Source organism: Rhagoletis zephyria, unplaced genomic scaffold (genome assembly GCF_001687245.7).
Source record: "Rhagoletis zephyria isolate East Lansing unplaced genomic scaffold, Rhagoletis_zephyria_1.1 Rzeph_scaffold_00172, whole genome shotgun sequence".
NCBI classification, from domain to species: Eukaryota; Metazoa; Arthropoda; class Insecta; order Diptera; family Tephritidae; genus Rhagoletis; species Rhagoletis zephyria.
This window is the reverse complement of record NW_016157256.1, coordinates 256635-279080: the sequence shown is the minus strand read 5'-3', so window position 1 is coordinate 279080 and position 22446 is coordinate 256635. Positions and strand designations below refer to the sequence as shown.

General features: G+C 33.8%; 1 protein-coding gene across 2 annotated transcripts in view; it reads right to left on the bottom strand.

Moving 5' to 3' along the window:
• Nucleotides 1-22446, bottom strand: part of LOC108356428 (putative sodium-coupled neutral amino acid transporter 11) — a 373427-nt gene that overhangs the window by 101693 nt on the left and 249288 nt on the right. For both annotated transcript variants that reach the window (XM_017607541.1, XM_017607548.1), the window contains one exon: nt 11511-11672. In XM_017607541.1, coding sequence (XP_017463030.1) covers nt 11511-11672 — 162 coding nt within the window. The remainder of the gene's footprint in view (nt 1-11510; nt 11673-22446) is intronic.

Sequence of the window (22446 nt, the reverse complement as noted above, 5' to 3'; positions counted from 1 at the left end):
AATTTTGAGATATTTAGGGGGGAAGTTTTAAAGTTCTGAAAGTGAATTTTTCGTCGTTTAAAATACTGTGTTCAGGTTTTGATTTTTTTTCTGGGCAAAGGTTTTGATAAATGATCTCACTTAACTAGGATCTTTTAAATTCAATGGCTTCCTCCGTTTTTCCAGATTGGCACTAGTTTTCGAGATAACGGTGCTTGAAAATCTGCTTAAATTTTAGGTTTTTGTTAATAATTACCTCAGGTTTAAGGTTATTTTACTAAAATTTTGCACGTGACTGTATTTTGATATTGCCTTAGCTATTTCTGAAAATCATGGAAATCGGTTCACTATAACATATAGCTCCTATACAACTGATTATTCAGATATGTGGATTTGCGTTACAACTCATATTTTATTTCGTAATATTTTTTTATAATAGACCTGAATTTGGGTTCTTTTCAATCCCACTCTGGCATATTTTTGCAGTTTCTGTTGTAGGAATGGCTTTTTTATACCTTTTTTGTACTGTGAAAGCTGTTGTTCTTTAAAGTCAAAGTGACTGAGTAATTCTAATAGGCGGCGGTCTATACCGCGTCTATTTCACATAAGTGAATCGAAAATTTTGTGAAAAACTTGTATTCATCATATCATTGTCTTCGGAAACTCCTAAAGATGAAAAAATTAAAAAGCCTTGCAATAAATTAAGCAAGTTTTGTTTCGTTTGTGGTAAATTCGTTTTGAAATCAGACCAGCGTAAATTAGTCTCTCCCGAATTCAGATGTATTTCGGGCATTAGTGCGATGAATTTTTGGTGAACAAAAAAACGATTTTCGTTACCATTCGGTTTACCAATGATTTGGAAAAATCCCGGAAAACACGAAGCTGAAAATTGTTATGCATGCACCAACAATACATTTGGTTTCAATCGAAAAAGTAAGTAAATTTAAATAAAACCACGAAATTATGTATAGTTTGCCCTCACCTTAACCGCTGAGTGTATGAGTAAAGAACAAATAAACTTAATATTTGTATATCCATGGCTGAGTGGAAGATCTACCTATCTCGGCAGCCAGTTCGAAAACGCCCTATCTCAGAAAACTTTTCAACCACACCCTACTTCAGAATTAGATTCAAGAACGCACTATTTCAGAATTTTATTGAAAAACATCCTATCTCAGAATTTTGTTGAAGAATGCCCTATCTCAAAATACATTGAAAATGTGCTGAGATAGGGCGTTTTTAAATCGGCAGCTGAGATAGGTCGATCTTCCATTCAGCCATCAATATATGCATATATATGTACGTACATATACTCATAAATATTTAATTCAATAGATCTGTCTTGTGTCGTCTACAAAGGTGTACCGAGCGCTGATTTACCTGTTGCACATAGTCATGCATTACAAGTTCCAAATCAAGTTATCGGAAGATGACACTCAGGCTTATTGCATTGATGTTGCAAGTTTGATGAATGAAATGGGAATTACTGACTATAAACCCGAACAATGGCGTCTCTTCATTGACGCATCAAAGTGAAGTTTGAAAGCAGTCTTGCTCTATCGCGGTAGTAGCAAGAAATCCCATCTTGTATGCGGTTGGAATAAAGGAATCATACGAAACAATGCAATTAATCTTAGATTACATCAAGTGCGAAGAGCACAGGTGGCGCGTGAACTGTGATTTTAAAGTTCTCTCACTACTATCAGGCATGCAAGTGCTAAATTAGCAAACACTAAATACTGTTGTTTGTTCTGTCATTGGGATAGTAGAGCCAAATGCAATCACTATACTAAATGTGATTAGCCAAAAAGAAAGGTACAATCGATTGGTCAATTCAATATAGTTCACGAGCCCTTGATAGCGCTTAATAAAATCATGCTTCCCGATTTACATATCAAACTTGGTGTTGTTAAGAATTACATCAAACAGTTGGTTAGAGTCAACGAAACTGCATTCCTATATTTGAAAAATAATGCCTTTCCAAAACTTTCCGTTGAAAAAAATCCGTGAAGGTAGTTTTTGATTGTATATGAGTGAAAATCTCTCAAGTGGTTGTAAACCGAATAAAGTGATTTGTGCGAAAATATCTTGACCGTCCAATTTTGGGTGGGATATTTTCGCTCATATATTTTATTATGTTGTTCGGACGTGTTTTATCTGCATTCCTACTTCTCTCTATAAATTAATAATTTATTAAATATTAGTGAGAATGTGACTTTTTTCTCAAGTGACTTTTGAAGTAGTGGATTATTACCTACTTATAATTTTGGGATAGTGTCTCTTGTTTTTGTGACTGATCGATAATTTAAATAAAATCAATACATAATTACAAAGTTTTTCACGCATATGCAAAAAACAATAATGCCTTGTGTGTGCGATCAAAAGGTTGATAGAAATCTTCCTAAAGAGCAGAAAGTGCAGTGTGCAAAGTGCAATGATCTCTTCCACACCACTTGTGTTGGTATTCGTCCGGCTGATGTCGAATTTTTGCTAAGTGCTGGTCAGTGTTTTTTTTTGTGAAGCTTGCACTATTCTGCGTCGGACTTCCCTCCGTTCACCTCCTCCACCTATTACAAAGGAGAAAACGTCAATCGTCATCACTAGTTCTTCCTCTTCTAATTCTCCGAAGTCTGGAGATTCTACGAAGCATAGTGATAATTCTCTTATTAATGCCGTGAGCCAGCAAACAATAAATTCTCTGTTTAATCTAATAGCATCTCTTCAAACAGAAAATGCTAGTGTGTTAAAGTCGGTGAGTGCGCTAAATGAAGTTAATAATAACCTGGTGCTGGAATCGACAAAAATAAATTCGGCCCTTCAATCCATTCAAAGTAAACTTGCCGATAAAGATAAAATTATTGCTGCGCTAACCTCTGAAGTAAAGAGTCTGCGAGTTTCTTTCAATGCTGCTTTTGATAAGCTAAGAGTAAACAGTGAAACTAATTACTCTTCGATGCCAGTTAATTCAATGTCAACTTGTGCTTCCTCTGCTCCATCTTTCGTTGGCGCACTTTCCTATGCTCATATTATTTCATCAAACATGAGCACCGACTCTAATAATATTCCCACAATAACAACATTGGGTTGCCCAATGCAATCAACAGCGTCGTGCACTGTGACGTCGGCAATAACTGATGTTATCTCAGTTTTTGCTCTCCCATCTTCTTCTACGGCTGATGCTAATGCTTGTGCGCTGAAAGATAAAGCTAATGCTTGCGCTGCTTCAACTACGGCTACAGTGACTGCGGCGCCAGTATCCGAAGCTTCTGCTTCTCATCCTTTACCTGTTTTTGGCACTGACAATGACACAGATAATGCTCAGTGGGTGAAGGTATCGAATAAACGGGCTAGAAAAAACAGCAATAAGAATGCCTGTGGTACTGCTACTACTACTACTACTTCTACGACTGCAGTGACTGCGGCGCCAGCATCTGACGCAGCTGCTTCCTCTCATATGCCTACTGATGTGACGAATAATGTGACTGGCAATGCACAATGGGTAAAGGTGTCGCATAAACGGCATAACAATAATAATAATATTCGCATAAGAGGTACTAGTGATAATACTGATCTAATTGTCGCTGACCGCTACAAATTGCTTCATTTGGCCTCTTTTTCTCCATCCGTATCTGAGGATGACATTAAATATTATGTAGCTAAACAAATTGATTTAGACAGAACTCTAATCTCATGCTCTAAACTAATTAAAAAAGATGTCTCAGCTCAATCCCTGAATAGGATTAATTTTAAATTAGGAGTCCCTGAGTCCTGTTATGAAAAATGACTATGCCCGGATATCTGGCCAACAAATGTTACCGTTAAGCCTTTTCTGAATTTTCGGAAGGGTCGACGAAAGCTATTACGGACGTAGCAAGTAGTACCCGACTGCACATACAAAGTAATAGAGAGCTGAAAATTTACTTTCAGAATTTATCTGGTATGAGAACCAAGTCTGAAATGAATTACGACATCTTTGTTTTCGTCGAAACATGGTTGAATGAGAATTTTTTTGATGGTGAATTCTTCAACTCAAATCTGTTCAATGTATTTCGTAAAGATCGTGATGCTGAAAAAACTGGCTGCCTTCGAGGAGGTGGTGTTCTTATTGCCATTAAGCGTCAACTGCAAGCGTCTTTGGTCACACTTCCGAATGGTGATTCTTTACTGGATCAGCTTTGTGTTTGTGTTAACGGTTCCACACCGCAAGACTCTTCGTATCTTCTTGCGTCGTACGTGCCCCCGGGCAGCTCTTTCGAATTATACAAGGCCCACACAGATAACATTGCTTCATTAGTCTTAAACAACGTTAAGGAGCATCACCTCTGCGTGCTCGGCGATTTTAACCTACCTAATATTAATTGGTCAGCTAGCATTTCTAATAATTACGGTCTCACGCCAAATAATGTCAACTCAAGTCAAGAATTGTATTTCATCGATAATGTACTTAGTCTTAACTTAATTCAAATTAATAATTATTTTAATTCTCTAAATAGGCTACTGGATCTTATATTTATAAGTGACAATTTTTGTTGTGAAGTTAGTGAGTGCCTGAATCCAGTTACTTCTAAGGACAGACATCATCTACCACTTGTTGTCGAGTTTAGATTTTATCATTTTCCTCCGGTTACTACTGTGAGTAGACCAATCTTTAATTATTCTTCGTGTGACTTTGTAAGTCTTAATGATATTTTACTTGAAATAAATTGGGAGGAGCTACTTGGTGGGCTTGATACATCTGTCAGCTTTTCCGCTTTCAAGTCGATCGTATATACCCAATGTGGATCCCCCTGCGGGTTAAAAGAGCCTATAAATTACCTTGGTACACTAAAGAATTAAATAAACTCAAGAATCTTAAAAACAAATTCTTACAAAAATTTCATAAGAGTAAGAATAACTTCTTCTTCAGTAAATATAAGCTATACTTAAAGGATTTTAATATTTTGAATAAAACTCTTTATTCCGAGTATATGCGCAAAATATGACGGGGAACATTAAATCGAATCCCAAAAGTTTTTGGAAATATCTTAAGGACAAAAAGTGTTCCGCTAGTGTGCCTACCGGAGTTTTCCTTGATGATCACTCGGCGAAAACTCCGGATGAGGCAGCTAACTTATTTGCCGATTTTTTTACATCGAATTTTTCTGTGGACGATAGTAGTCTGCCGCTTGATTTATCGAATAGTCTGATCTCTGCCTTAAATTTCGGAGCTCTACATCTTTCTACTGAGGATATTATTAGAGCTGTTAACGTTCTCAAATCTTCTTCTCAAACAGATTTAGACGGATTTTCCCCCATCTTATTCAAAAATTGTCCGGCCCTGGTTTTTCCTCTTCAACTTATTTTCAACAAATCACTCTCGTCTGGGATCTTTATTGACGATTGGAAGGTTACGTCTATTACGCCTGTCTTCAAAAATGGCAACAAAAATGATGTGCGTAACTACAGGCCCATTTCCAAACTGACCACTGTCTCCAAAATTTTTGAACATGCAGTCAATGCTAAGTTGAGCTTTGCGGTTAAATCCCTTATTTCTCCCTATCAGCATGGTTTCGTTGCGGAGAGGTCGACGATTTCTAACCTTGCTGTCTTCAGTGAGTATTGCATTGAGTCCTTTTCGGCTGGCTCGCAGGTTGATTGTATCTATACTGACTTTTCAAAAGCCTTTGATAGGGTCTCTCATCGAGTCTTAATTTATAAACTGGGATCCCTTGTCACTGTGGATGGGGTATCCTCTATTCCCTTTATTGCCTCTTCAGGGGTACCACAGGGGAGTATACTAGGTCCATTATTATTTAATCTTTTTATTAATGACATCAGTAATTTCTTTACATTTGCTAAATGTCTCCTGTACGCTGATGACCTAAAATTGTTCTCAATTATTAAGACGCCTGATGATGCAATGAAATTACAAGATGACATTTCCAAGTTACATCTGTGGTGTCATAAGTCTCATCTGTCCTTAAATGCATCTAAATGCTTTCACGTGACATTCTAAGTCATCTAATATTCTTCGCTCAAAATACAGTATATCAAATTGTGAACTTCAATGTCTTAGTGAGATTAAGGACCTTGGGGTTATATTTGATAGCAAGTTTTCTTTCAACAGTCATATTAGCCACGTAACCTCTAAATCGTACTCAATGCTGGGTTTTGTTAGGCGCAATACCGCAAAATTTTGTGACCCATATACTTTTAAAGTTCTCTATACTTCTTTTGTCAGGTCTCACTTAGAATATGCTGTCTCTATTTGGCGACCTAGTACTATGACAGCTATAAATAGACTGGAGAGAGTACAAAAACGCTTTCTTAAGTATGCTCTTTGGTCGTTAAATTTTGTGGAGCCCATACCACCTTATGCTGCTCGTCTTATGCTGATAAATCTCAAATCCTTGGAGAGTCGAAGATCTATACTCTCTTTGTCCTTTTCCTTCAAAATTATCAAGGGCCTAATTGACTGTCCATACTTATTAGAAAGGATTCGGTTTAATGTTCCTCAACGGCATCTTCGCAATGTGTGTCCGTTCTATGGGGTTAATACGAAAACGCATTACGCTTGTAATGCTCCTGTTAATCGTGCTTTACGAGAGTTTAATTCACTAAGTGATGCTATCACCTTGGATTTTTCGATGCAAAGTGATGCTTTTTTCTCGATGCTTAATTCTGCCTTATAAGTGGTTTGATTTATGCACAAAATTAGTTTGTAATCTATAAATTAGTTAAGTACATAGTCTGTAAGGATTGTATTCCAAAGACTTATAATTAAATAAATAAATAAATAAATAAATAAATAAATAACTCTATCTTGCTTTAAGAACCCCATAATTTTTATTTCGGGTGTGCTTAATGGGCCGGACATCAGAAGATTAATGAAGGATCAAGGCTTCTTGGAAATTCTTGATGGCACAGCAGCCGTTGCATGGGATGCAGTTCGTTCTTTAATTAAACACGTTCTGTGTAAAAATCGTTCACCAGAATATGCTATTTTTATTGCGAACTTGATGGAATCTTTTGACGCCTTTGGTGTGCACATGTCGCTTAAAATCCACATGCTACACAGTCACTTTGACTTTTACGATCAACAGCTTTCAACAGAAACCGACGAGGTAGGAGAGAGATTTCACCAATCCATTATGTGTTTTGAGGACCGATTCACTGGAAAACGATTGAACTCAATGTTGGCGGACTTTTGCTGGTCGATCGCAGGAGGAAAAGGATATTAAAAAAATTATTCGAGCAATAGAAACTAGCAAAATATGCAAACGTGATTGAAGAGAACCCAAATTTAGGTCCAAATAGTATATAAACTAATATAAAAAATATTAGGAAATAAAATATGAGTTGTAACGCACAACCACATATCTGAACAATAAGTTCTATGGGAGCTATATGTTATAGTGAACCAATTTCCATGATTTTCAGAAATAGCTAAGGTAATCAGCCCAATTCTGAATATTCCCGAGGATTTCATATCTCGCGGATTTTACTTTTCTTGAGAATAAAATCCTCCTATTCGAAACTGCCAGGGGGCAGCGTTTTCCCCGAAAATTTGGGAGCAGGAAATTCGAACTTTCGAAGAGCTGTTTGAGAGTTATTTTGACAGCTCAACTCCCGCCATTTAATTTGCGTGTTTTACACATAAAAGTGTGTTTCACATAAAAGAGTATTTCAGATTAAAGTTGTTAATAAATTAGTGCGCGGAAATTTCATATCTTTTTTTAAATTAAAGCTTAATCTTTTAACTATACGGGTAAGTTGAAAGATTTGAATTTAGATCACGCGTTTTCTTGTAATAACCCGAAATAAGTGGGCAAATAGGATAAGAGTACCCTTTGATAAGTCCAGTTGCCACTGTGAATTTTGGAAGCCACATTATTAATAAACTAGTCCTCCGGATATCTAAATATTAGTGCAAAATTAAAACTTAGTCTTTTAACTACACATGCGAGTTGAAATATTTTGATTTCAATCGCGCATTTCCATGTACTAAACCAAAATAAGTGTGCAAATACCAAAGGCTACAGTTTGCTAGGCCTAGTTTCCACTGTAAATTTTGAATTTTGGAAGCCGCATTATTAATAAACTAGCGCTGCGGAAATTTAAATATTAGTGCTAAATTAAAATGTAGTCTTTTAACTACACATGTAAGTCGAAATATTTTGATTTCAATGGCGCATTTTCATCATGTAATAAACCAAAATAACCTAGCTTCATTTGGCTTATTAAGGTTTCTACCTGTTTCTCATTTGTTGTTTTGGACCTAAAATTAAATGTTTAAACGTTTTATTACACCAAATTTCCTTTAAATTGTAATTAACTTACCTTTTTGTAGCAGTTCCTTTTTAAAATACCGGTGAAAATTCTCTCAGAATAACGAAATCAATTCTCCTCCTTTTTGACATTCGTAATACCAACTTTTTTCCCGAAATACATATTCCCTTTTTCAAAGATCGTTTAGAATAGGAGAATAGGGAAGAGAGAAAAAATCCTCAGGGAATTTTTATTTATGATAGGAGGAAAGAGAAATGAGGAAACATTCCTAGGGAGTTTCTATTCAGAATCGGGATGAATATCAAAATACAGTCACTTGAAAAATTTTAGTAAAATAACTTTAAAACTGAGGTAATTATTAACAAAAAACCCAAAATTTAAGCAGATTTTCAAGCTCCGTTATCTCGAAAACTAGAGCCAATCTGGATAAACGGAGGACGCCATTAAATTTAAAAGATCCCAGTTAAGTAAGATCAGTTATCAAAACCTTTGCCCAGAAAAAAATTCAAAACCTGAACACAGTCTTTTAAACGACGAAAAATTCACTTTCAGAACTCTAAAACTTATCCCTAAATATCTAAAAATTTTGACGTGATACGGATTTTCTGAAAACACCATCGTAATCTAGAGGCCAAAATTAAGATTAAGTATTTGGCCGTTTAGCTGTGATATTTTTGCCTCCCTACTGTGTAATTTTTTCGAATACAAAGGATATGATCATTCTTTTTCGCTTTATTCCGTATTCGAAAAATTAACAGCCCGATTCTGAATATAAACTCCCTTTTTCCTAATTTCTCTTTCCTCCTATCATGAATAAAAATTCCCTGACGAGTTTTCCTCTTTTCCCTATTCTCCTATTCTAAACGATCTTCGAAAAAGGGAAAATGTATTTCGGGAAAAAAGTATCAAGTATCAAAAAGGAGTAGAATTGATTTCGTTATTCTGGGAGAATTTTCACCGGTATTTTAAAAGGGAACTGCTACAAAAATGTAAGTTAACTACAATTTAAAGGAAATTTGGTGTAATAAAACGTTTAAACCTTTAATTGTAGGTCCAAAATAACAAATTAGAAACAGGTAGAAACCTTAATAAGCCAAATGAAGCTAGGTTATTTTGGTTTATTACATGAAAACGCGCGATTGAAATCAAAATATTTCAACTCACATGTGTAGTTAAAAGACCAAGTTTTAATTTAGCACTTATATTTAAATTTCCGGAGCACTAGTTTTTTAATAATGTGACTTCCAAAATTCACAGTGGCAACTGGACTTAGCAAAGGGTACTCTTATCCTATTTGCCCACTTATTTCGGGTTATTACAAGAAAACGCGCGATATTAATTAAAATCTTTCAACTTACCCGTGTAGTTAAAAGATTGAGCTTTAATTTAAAACACAGATTTGAAATTTCCGCGCACTAATTTATTAACAACTTTAATCTGAAATACTCTTTTATGTGAAACACACTTTTATGTGTAAAACGCGCAAATTAAATGGCGGTGGTTGAGCTGTCAAAATAACTGCCAAACAGCTCTTCGAAAATTCGAATTTCCTGCTCCCAAATTTTCGGGGAAAAGGTTGGCCCCTGGCAGTTTCGAATAGGAGGACTTTATTATAGAGAAAATTTAAATCCGCGAGAAATGAAATCCTCGGGAATATTCAGAATTGGTCAATGGACACCTCGATTTGAATACATAATTTAGATTTAGATAATATTTTTAGCAATTTATTTGAGAAAAGTAAAGCATTTAGATTATTGTTATGATATTTCGTCGATTTAAATTTGCTACCCCAAAATAATTGATATCAAATAAAACACCTCTTTGAGGTAAAATTTTCGAGTGAAGAAAGCTGAACTATTTAGAAACACAAAATTTATGATATCAAATTCGTGACGAAAATTATACGAATTTTTTAACTGCCTTTGAAACGGACGGCATCCCGTTTATTAGCTCGGGATGTAAATATGTAATATTGATGCGCCTAATAGATGCAGCGATTTCTATTCTCAAGTTACATACGAATGGAAATTATAGTTTTTTAAACTATAATTTTATTTTATTTATTCGTTGCGAAATTCCGTTTACTGCTAGAAACACAAAATAAAAAACAGAACTTTTGCACCGATTTGTATGAATAAAAAAGATTTTCCCTACGTTTCCAAGGCAGTTAAAAAATGCGTATAATTTTCGTCACGAAATTTATGTCATAAATTTTATGTTTCTAGTTCAGCTTTCGTCACTCGAAAATTTTACCTCAAAGAGGTGTTTCATTTGATATATAATACCTTGCGAGAGGCAATTTCGCACAGAAAAAAATCAATATATTCCCGAAACCAAGGGCCAAATGTAGTAAAATCGGGCTCTTAATTTTTCTCTCTGAATTTAAAAGATGTGAGTAATTCAAAAAATTTCAGTGCAATGTACTGAAAAAACCTGTGTGGGTATTAAATCAAAGAGAAGATTTTGTAGAGTTAAAACAGATTACATTTCTTGGTGCTGAAGGGACGGGTAGGTATTGAAAATACCCTTTTATAATTTTATCCTTGAATATGCTTGAAATTTTGCAATTTTTATTTTTGAAAAAATTATATGCTAAGGACTAACTTTACTAGCTTAAAAAATAAAACAGATTAAAGGGCCATTTTAAATTTCTATTCGTCCTTGTGAACCCCAAAAATTCTTTCATTTGGTGCCCATATTTTTGATTTACATTGCCTTGAATTTTTTAAATAAGTTTTGAAACTCATCATATCTTTGAAATTAGAAAGCCTTAAAAAAATCTTGAGGTCAAAGAAATGCCCATTTATATGCAGTTAATTAGATGTAATATGAGTAAGACTTTTATAAAAAAATGTAATTTTTGAATAAACAAAAGGAATGTGTATGGACAAATCTGGTCCGTTTAAAGCGCTTCTTTTATTTCTGCCATTAGTATTATGAACTTTCAACCAGAAAATAAATTTCTTGACTTATATATGTACACGCAAAAGTATTATTTAATGCATGTAAATTTAATTACTGTCTTTCGTTTTGTTACTTATAATTTAATTTTCACTTAAAATAAGAAAGTGCGTTCCAAACCCATTTACTAATTATTTATTACATGGTGGGAGAACTTCTCAAACCATATTGATTCATTTTTTCATGTAAAGTTGTTTAAAAATAATAAATATCTAAATCCCGAAATTCCGGGATTGAACCAACGACAACCCGAAAATCCCGGGATCGTAAAAATCGAAAAATATAACATCCCTAATACTTACCCTGGGATAGTGCACGAAATGTAGAGTATCCAGCAATACCGAAGAGGGCAGCTACGGCCAAAGCGAATCCGATCGAAACGTGCGTGACTTTCTCCCATCGTTCTAGTGTCGCATTCCTCATAGACTGATAAACCAAAAATGTGTTGTGGTGGCACATAAATGCTGCAATCACAGTCAAGAACAGCCGTGGAAAATACAAAAAGATAGCAATTGCGGTTAAGTGATTACATACATATGTATATATACGTACAAACATTGTATATCGTCGTTTAAAGTAAAAAACCGCGTATCAACAAAATGCAAAACCGCGTATGTGAGGTTGCATCAGTTATTTTAGCTTGTGTGAGCAAATCCAATTTTCGGCAGCCAATGTCAGTTACGCGGTTTTGCAGAATGACGATACGCGGTTTTGTACTTTAAACGACGATATATGTAATTACATACTTTAATCACGGTTTCAACTTATAATAAAAATAACCAACCAGAATCTGAAGAAAAAACAACCAAATTGAAAAGAACAACAACCAAATTTGCTACCCACTTATCTATTACTCAAAGCAAAACTTATTAAAAAAACAAAAATTCAGCAATTTTATTGAGCTTGAGGGCGGTTTTTTTAATGACGATTTTGTGGAAAAACAATATTAATTTACATTTTGGTAGAAGTTATAGCTGCTATTCCGGAAATCAGAAATATTTAAATACTTGCGCGTTCAATCACATATTTACTTTACTTTTATTAGAGCCTTCGATTTCCCGAGATTGTTCGAAAAGCAATTCTCGCGAGGATCGCTTACTCACAAGATTCTCGTGTATCGAAAAACTCGTTATACTCGCGAGCTTCTCGATGATCAATTAAAGGCATCGTATTTAATTTAGGGTATTTAAACCCTTAACTGTTGAATTTCTTTCATGTGCAATCTCGTCGCTCTCCAGAATATCAGCCATGTGCATGTTCTTTTCCAGTGAGGTCTGTATTGTCCAACCATATGGAAGAGCTTTACAAATATCAGATTCCACTATTCTTCTCCATTTATTACTTTTGCTCACTTTCTTTGGTGGAGCCATCAAACTCGAATAATACAGATACATACATACATACACAGCCTATACATCGAACTAAATTCTTCTTATACGCACAAACGTTTTTCTTTTTAACCGACTTCCAAAAAAGGAGGAGGTTATCAGTTCGTCGGAATATTTATTTTATTTTATTTTTTTTTTTTTTTTTTGATGTATGTTACCGCATAACTTTGGACCACGTCAACCGATTTCGATAATTCTTTTTGCATCGGAAAGGTAGTGTCTCAGAGGTGGTCCCATCCTAATCTGGTTAAGATCCGATCAGCGGATCATGAGATATATATATATATTTTTTTTTTATATGGGAGTTGAAGTCGGTTTTTTTTTCTAAAAATTACTAGTTATTTAACATTTACACATACAATTTTCTGGCTTTGTCTTTAATACGTGCGATATGCTCTTACATACATACGTACTAGGGATGTTGCGAATGTGGAATTTTCGACATCCGCGGATTCGAATGCGGGTGCGAATATCTAACAGCTAACATCCGCGGATGCGGATGTTAAGTATTTTTAAGAAAAAATTAGAATCTAGGATATGGCGAGATCGTTGTTTAAACAGTGCTTACAAGTCAAACCAGATACATATGTCAGGTTTTTCTAAAGCTTTTTAAAAAGAATTATTCATTCTCACTTTTTGGTCTGTTTAAGAATTTGGGCGTCTGTAACTTCATCAGTGTTTTTCGATTTCAGTTTTTGCAATTCATTTTTAATACTTTCTTCTGCGACTGGTTTGAAAAATTTGTGCTTATAGCGAGCTAAATAGGTGTATATGGAAAATAAAATGTTATTTTCCAGGAATGCAAATTTTGAACAAAATTATGTTTTCAAAGTCGTGGCTGCCAGCAGAATCGGATCAGAATATTGTTATTTTTTTTAAAAAGGACCCCGTTTTTTAAAAGCATTTGAATCTCAGACAGTTAAGTAATTCTTATCTTATTAAAGGTCCGACCTATAGCTTTTTAATAATTGAGCATCGATTCTCTTTATAGCCAAGCGTTGATCATTTCTGTTGGAAATCCATATTGAAGAAGCTTACTCTTTGACTTTAAATAGCAAAGAAGGGAGAGTTTTACCACAGAAGTTTTTAGCCAAGGATCCAACGTATATCCAACTACGAAAAAAATATTGCCCGACAAGTAAACAAAATTACTGATTTTAAAATTTTTGATAAAAAATAAATTCCCCAAAGAGCCCCAGTGAAATTAAATATACGAATATATGTAACATCAAAAGCAAATCACGAACATATGGTTAAGAATAACAGTGCACACTTTCTTCTTTTGTGTCTAGACTTTTTTTTAGATTGATTCAAAAAAATCATAATAAAGAAAGAAACCAATGCAGGTATTTAAAGCACAGAAAAAAAAATTATTTAAAGGACTATGTTCTCTTTGACGTACGCCAAAGGTCAAGTAGAAGTGGGAATTTGTATGACTGTCCATTGAAAACTCGGTTATGTAGCTTAATAAATAATATGTTTAAAGACATTTTGATCAAAGTTGATTATATGATATTTGACCAGTTTTGTTACGCAAATACTCCCACGACTACAGACAAAAATATTGGCTACAATTTATCATTTTGTTTGCCATATATACGTTTTATCGATGCATTCGCACAACATTCGCATTCGCAAAAGCTCCGCATTAATTATTGCGAATGCGAATGTTAAAAATAATGCGGAAGTTCCGCGGTTGCGAAGGCGAATGCAACAACCCTGATACGTACATAGGTCTCGATAACTACACGGTCAAAAATTTGGGTTTGATTTTTAAACCGCGCTGGGACTACTGCCTTTTTTAGTCTTTTATAATCTACTTTTTAAACCAGTCAATAGATTTAAGCAATTTTTAATATATTCTGGTTTAAATTTTAGTCCGAAAAGTTCTTGGTTTAAAAATCAAATTAAAATGTTGCAATTCTAGTTTATAGGTTTCATATATAGAAAATTTGGTTTAAAATCTAAACCGAAATAGAAAATGTAGTGTTGATTCAAACTCAACATATGAAAGCACAATTACATGCGTGGCTGTAGCTGAGTGTGCAAAGATGCGTGATACAATTGGTTGCTACCAAGGCTGTCCGGGTTCAATCCCCACCAGACCTTTTTATTTTTTATTCTTAATTATGAAAATGTCTGCATTTAAAATTTAAACCGAACTGTTTAAATTCTAAACCTAACATATGTGCTCTCTTTTTTAAACTTGGAAGGTTTGTATTTGAAACTGAATTTAGTTTGGATATATATATAGTCCATAAAGTTTAAAATTAAAACCGAAATTTTTAACCGTGTTCTCGAAACTGCTCGTGTGAATGGCGATACCCGAGATTGTGTCGGGAACTCGATTACTCGATTTCCCGGGTATGGAAATGCTCGAGAATGTGCGAGCAGAGATCGAAAGCCCTACCTTTTGTATGCGCATATAAAACATGTTACATTAAAAATTGTAATTTGAAAAATTCATTTATTCATTTATGGCATTCAGAATGCAATAATTATTTTTGTAAAGAAAAAATGTGCAAATTTCTAATAAAAAAAAAACAACCAAACCAGAGAAAAAACTACCAAACAACCAAATTTGAAAAATTAAAGAAAAACAACCAAGTTTGTTTGGAAACAACCAACAGTGGCAACCGTAACTTTAATATCGTCATGCTCACGTATTAAGTAGTATGTACTAGTATTCGGCCAATTAAGATTTTTTAAATAATTCCGATCTCAATACTTTAAGGGCCGGTTGCTCAAAGCCTGGTTGACAGTAATCATCGGTTAACATCGTTATCGACGTTTTCGACTCCATGCATATAACACGGTGTCGGTAACGTCGATAACGATGTTTAACCGGTGACTAGTGTCAACCAGGCTTTGAGCAACCGGCCCTAAGGGTGTTAAAAAGGAAGACAAAGATGTTCATTCATTCATTTTATTTAACCCTGCTTATAAACTGTATGTTTTTAGCAGGCTTTCTAATAATTACATTTGAGTTTACATATGTGAGAGTTACGTAATTATTCGCAAATGTATTAAAAGTGGAAGTATTTTACGAAGTATTAAAAAATAAAAAATAAAAAGTTTCAGTAGTTTACACAATTTAATCATTTAATATGTTGGCTCTGAATGGCAAACAGTGAACGTCATAGAGGTACACCATCCTGACTGTAAATTGGTCTGTCAATTGGAATATATGCATTGGATTTCTTTCAGATTCCTTTAGAAGTGGTCCTAGATAGTAGTCCCTAAAAGAACAATAAATTGGGCACTTGAAGAGCAGATGCTCTAGGCTTTCCATTTTATCTGAATTGCACTGGGTACATAAAGCATTTGGGTCTATTTTATAAACCAGGCCTTCGATGCAAAACCTTATGTAGTACTTCGTCGACAGGCGAACTTGGCCAAACATTTTACTCATGTAGAAGTTTTTCCTAAAGAGAAGATATGGGGCCACACTTTCGTCGAGTGATCGTAAAATTTTGCAGTTCATGGAGGGAGAATTGGAACAGCTTAGTACATCCTGAAATTTTAAAAGACGATCAATGCGCTCAAAAGCTAGTTGCTCTAAAGCTTTCCAGGCATCCGAGCTCAGCGTCTCCCATATATGAGATAAACCAATTTTGTTTGAGAATTGTGTTACCCAGTTGCATTCAGGTTCCGCATTTGTGTTTAAATGATAATAAACCAAATTTTTGGGAGGCGATTTTGTTCCATTTCCAGTAGAGAGATTATATATTTCCAACCCATTTTAAATATTTTTGATTCCACAAAGATGTGTGAAAAGTCGTTGACGTAGTAATGTATTTGTACATAAATAAGGTAAGCTGGTGAGCCAGTGGCGGATCTAGAGTGCAATTCTAGTGCAGGAACTTTTATAATGATGTACCTTATTCAATGATTGTTTCAACATAAAACTTTATATTTATATTTTTTATGCATATGTATGTACATTAGGGTGGTCCAAAATAAGTAAAGTCGGAATTTTAATGCTCTCGCCCCTAGGAATGTTCTATGTTTATCGAAAAAATATACCCCGTTTTTTATTTTCAAATCAAAAAATAGTTAGAGGACGCTCAAAGTTTTTCATGTATTTTATATGGCAAAAACAACTTTTCGTAGGAATTGTATATAATTCTAGAAAATCAATCTTTTTCGACTCTGACTCTCTTCAGAAGACTATAATTTTTTATTTAACAATTTATTACTAAAGATTTTATTGCATTTTCTGGAAAACAGAGTTACTATGAAAATTGGGTATTAGTATTGGGAATCTCCTCAAGAAAGGGATAATTTTCAGATTGAAAAGTATTGATTTTCAAGAATTCTATGAAAAGCTATCATTTCCCATATAAAATACATGGAAAACTTTGAGCGCTTTGAGCGACCTCTAAATAATTTTAGGTTTAAAAATAAAATTAGGAGAACATTTTTTTCGATATAGAACAATCCTTGGGGGTGAGAGCCTTAAAATTCCGACTTTACCCTTTCACATGCATTTTTGGTCAACATTAATGTTTTGCACTGAAATTGATGCGGTGGTACGCGAAATTCGGTTACAGTTGCAAGCAGCATGCCTTTTTTCTCGCATCTGGTAACTGGCACATTTGTTTAATACCTGTATTTTTATTCTTCAGAACCTAAAACAAAAATTTCTGAAGCCCCCGAGATTTAGGTCTGACTTTAATAAAAGGTATGCGACTTGCACCAGAAATTTCCTGATTTTTTCGATTTTAACAAGTAAACTGGTTATTTAAACCGTTAGTTTTGTTTTGAATAACTATTTATTGATATCTACATATATATGTAGCATTAACGAAGGTATAGAAACCGCATTTGGTAGTGCAGCTGCTTTGTGGCTTCAACAATATGTCAGTACGCAAAATGTCCCATCTCAAAAGATTTCACGCCCTGGGATTGTTCTATAACGAAAAAAATATGCCCTTATTTTTTATTTTGAAATCAAAAAATATTTAGTGGTCGCTTAAAGCGCCCTTAGTGGTCCATGTAATTTATGTGAGGAAAAAATAGTGTGGAATATTTGAAAATCAGTATTTTTCTACCAGAAAACTCTGTTTATCTGCAGGAGGTTCCCAATAACAATACCCAGTCGTTTATTTAAACATGTTTTCATCGCAACTATAATTTATAGGTCCGCCAAAAATCCACAAAAACCCGGAAAAATGCAATGCGGAGACCAATAAAAAACCGTTAGTATTAAAAATGGTTAAATAAATCTAAATCAATACTTTGATTTGATATCCTTCTAATAGTTTGATTATTATTTTCTTCATTGTTACTATCCTCATCATCATCATCATTAGTACCATTATCAGAGTTATCATTATTATCATTAAATGATTGAAATGAATTTCAACTTTGATTGGTTTTCTTACTAGGATAAGTTTCATAATCCTTCTTATTAGTTTTGAATGGAGTGCTTGTAGCAAAATCATAATCAACGGGTTCAAAACTCTTTTCACTGTCTTTGAAAACATTTTTTCTATAAGTTTCTTGTTTTATTCTCTTCTCATTTATAATTTCCTTCAAAGGTTTAATTATTGGTTCAAACGTTTTTTCTAAGAGCTCATCATTTAATGTTTCACCAAGTTGAATACTCTTATACTTGTTTTTTTAAATATTTCGAGTTTTTATAAGATTTTTAATAAGTTTTCTATCAACTTCCATAATATTATAATTAAAAAATATAATTAGTAATGATTTAAGTATCTAGTTTAACAGTTAGCTGTTTAGTAGAATAGCCTTACATAACAGTTAGCTGTTTAATAGCAGTTAGCTGTTTAATAGAACAGCCTTGTTTAGCAGTTAGCTGTTTATTAGAACAGTCTTGTTTAGCAGTTAGCTGTTTAATAGAACAGTACAGTTTATTATTTTATAAGTGTTCACTTTTAACATAAATTATATACTGATTTTAATTATTACTAACAGGATATTTTATAAGGTTATAAAGACGTCAAATCCTTTTCTATATCGACCATTGTTGATAGAATCATCTTTACTTATAACAAGAAATCCATATTTTTCTTTCCAACATTTATAACATAAAATGCAAAAAGTCTTAAAGGACATATCGTCGCTCCCAACGAAGAGTAGCACATCTCAAATTACCGTGGAAGACTAGCACGTTCACTATTCGCGTCGAAGACTAGCACATTTCATTATTCGCGTCGAAAAGTAGCACATTTCAGATTCTCGCGTGGAAGACTAGCACATTTCACTAATCGCGTGGAAGACTAGCACATTTCAGATTTTTGCGTGGAAGACTAGCACATTTCGTTATTTGCGTGGAAGACTAGCACATTTCAGATTTTTGCGTGGAAGACTAGCACATTTCGTTATTTGCGTGGAAGACTAGCACATTTCAGATTTTTGCATGGAAGACTAGCACATTTCAGATTTTCGCTTGGAAGAGTAGCATATTTCAGATTGTTAAGCCGCGAAAACTGCACGTCTCCGGTTTAAAGTAAATCAGAAAAGCATAATATGTATTGAAAATTCAAACGTTTATTCTATATTTCTTTAATTGTATTATGAAAATCATGAAATTCAGACGGTATATACCGTTTACTAATCATTTGTTGAATATCATCCACTTTTCTTTTTTTTAAAGGTATTTTTCCCTTGTAAGCTTTAGGCAATTCACAGTGTTTCATGGTTGACCATTGAACATTTTTTTTCATTAGGTTCAACTTCTCCTCGCTTTGCATAAAGTCGTATTTTACTGCCATGTCTACTTGATTTTTGCTATTTTTTATTGTAATTTTCCGTACATGTGATATCTTAATTTTTTGCCAATGAAAATATTTGGACAGTTCTTCGAAGGAAAATATTTAATTTGCGTTTGCGTTGTTGAAAATTTGTTGAGTTTTTTTAGTATTCTCCTGGGCTTTAAACTTGGGCCAATATGGATTTTTTTAAGAGAATTAACTTTATTTTAATTGAAGGTTTTTTAAGTAAATAAATAAACATAACATAAATAATATCACTTTGAAACGGGGTGTTCTTGATATGATACTGTATGTATATGTTTTTTCGTATTTATTTATAAATAAAGATTCCCTGAGAAAGACGCGAATGTCGAAAGGTGTAGGAGGAAAAATAAACGTTTATTTTACTTGTAATAACCGGCCAAAAGGCTCCATATACAACACTAAACTTTCAGCATGACCGAAGAAAAATAATTATAGTATAATCATACATATTTATGTAACTTTTTTTTTTTTAACGGCTGCTACAACCTTATATGAACTGCCTTGCGTATCCCTCTTCCACACAAAAATCTGAAATGTGCTAGTCTTCCAGGCAAATAACGAAATGTGCTACTCTTCCACGCAAAAATCTGAAATGTGCTAGTCTTCCACGCAAATAACGAAATGTGCTACTCTTCCACGCAAAAATCTGAAATGTGCTAGTCTTCCACGCAAAAATCTGAAATGTACTAGTCTTCCACGCAAATAACGAAATGTGCTACTCTTCCACGCAAAAATCTGAAATGTGCTACTTTTCGACGCGAATAATGAAATGTGCTAGTCTTCCACGCTAATAGTGAAATGTGCTAGTCTTCCACGCGAATAGTGAAATGTGCTACTCTTCGTAGGGACCGACGATATCAGCTCCAACATGATCATTATAGATATGTTTAATATTCATTTCATCTTGTTTGAATACGATAATCAAATTTGCATTATCTCGAATTAAGTGTTTTGGAATACGAGTATAAGTCTGACATAAATAAAAACTATCAATCTCTTTATGACGATTGTTTTTCGCAAGCTATACCATCAAATATAAATATAGAATTTGCTTTTGCGTTGTCAGGTGATAGCACATCATCATTATTTGAAAATGTTGAAATGTTAATCTCCTTAATAAGGTTTATTAGATGCTTTAAGTATTTATATTTTGATTGATGTAAAGATTTCGAATATATATATATATATGTTTTTGAATTTTAACCCATTTGGACTTTCAATGAGGCTAATCATTACATTTGTTTTCCCAGAGTTTGATGGTCCAACAATAAGAGCTCGAATTGAGTTTGGTAATAATGAGCTATGTCGAACTTTATTTACTTTATTAAATCTCAAGTCAATATTTTTAATTTTTAACGTATTACGTTGCTTCACAAACCGCATTTTGACTACTAATATAAATATATATAAACGAAATATTTTTATACTTTTTATTACTTATATTTAAACTATTAATATGAAAAGGCCTAAATATGAGAGTTATTTATGAAAAAAGTTTAGTCATAAATCGTCAGTCGTCGGAAAAGGTTTTATAAATAATATAATTAATAAGCTTCCTATTGAACTTCATTTGCCTAGTTATCAATTTTGTGGACCTGGAACGAAATTAGAGAAACGTTTAGTAAGAGGAGATCGAGGGATTAATCCACTAGACGCTGCTTGTAGAGAACATGATATATCATATTTATATAATAAATATTTAGAGAACCGACATATTGCTGATAAAAAATTAATTGAGAAGGCTTGGAAAAGAGTTAAAGCGAAGGATAGCAATCTTAATGAGAAAACAAATGCCTGGTTAGTTACAAATATAATGAAAACAAAAACGAAATTCGGTATGGGGAACATTTATAGTAAAACTAAGAAAACAGGAGGAAAAACTGGTAATCAGCTCTTCAAACATGCCTTAAAAAAAGCTAAACAAAATTTAAAGAAAAGTGATAACTTAAAAGATGCAATAAAAATTTCACGAAAGGTTGTAAATAATATTTTTAGAGGAAAAAAATCTAAAATAAAAACACCACGTGTAATATCATTACCTAAATCTGGAGGATTTCTCCCATTAGCGCCTTTATTCGTAGCATTAGGAGCACTTGGAAGTCTATCTGGCGGTACAGCAGGAATTATTAAAACAATCAATGCTATAAAAACTGGAAAGGAGCAGTTATTGGAGGCGAAACGTCATAATAATACAATGGAAGCTACTTCAAAGGGAAAAGGAATGTTTTTAAAGCCTTATAAAAAGGGATTCGGATTATATTTAAAACCATACCAAAAAAACTCTTAATGAAGCTACCCAGAAGACCTCTTACTGATGTAGACTTAAAGAAGTATTCAAAATTTATTATAAATTTTAGAGGGGTATTTATGTGTGACAAGTTACCACGTAAACCATTTAAGAGAGAATGTGGAATAATAAATTTGGATAGTTCAAAGGGTCCGGGAACGCATTGGGTAGCTTACTGGAAAAACGATAATGAGATTGATTACTTCGATAGCTTTGGAAACTTACAGCCTCCTAAGCAAATAATAAAGTATTTAGGAAAAAACATTAACTATAACTATAATCAACAGCAAAGCTTTAACTCATATAATTGTGGACATTTATGCTTAAAATTCTTATTATCAAAATATAAAAGTAATTATAAAACTTTCTTTTATTTCAAATTAAATTTTATTTGTTCTCATCATCAACATCAACAGACCTTTCCATTCATGTACACATACATATTAAATACTTAAAAATTACCTATGTGAGCATGTTAACACACTTTTCTAGCGGTGGAGCATCTATATTTCTGATGCATATTTCTAACTACATACCAACACACTTTACTAAATTCCGACATATAAACCACCTTGTATCGGAATCCTCGGATTTCCATCAGCGGTACACCCTGTGATCGATTCCGGTTCTGGACTCGGATTTGTCATCAGCGACATCTTGCGGCTTTTATCTGGGTTCTGAGCTTGGATTTCGAACGGCGACATCTTTTGGCGGAGCAGCAAAGCTTGCTCCGATTGAGCCGCCGGAGCAGCAGCAAACCTTATGGCTGCTAGCAGCGCTGCTGCTCCGGTTCCAGAAC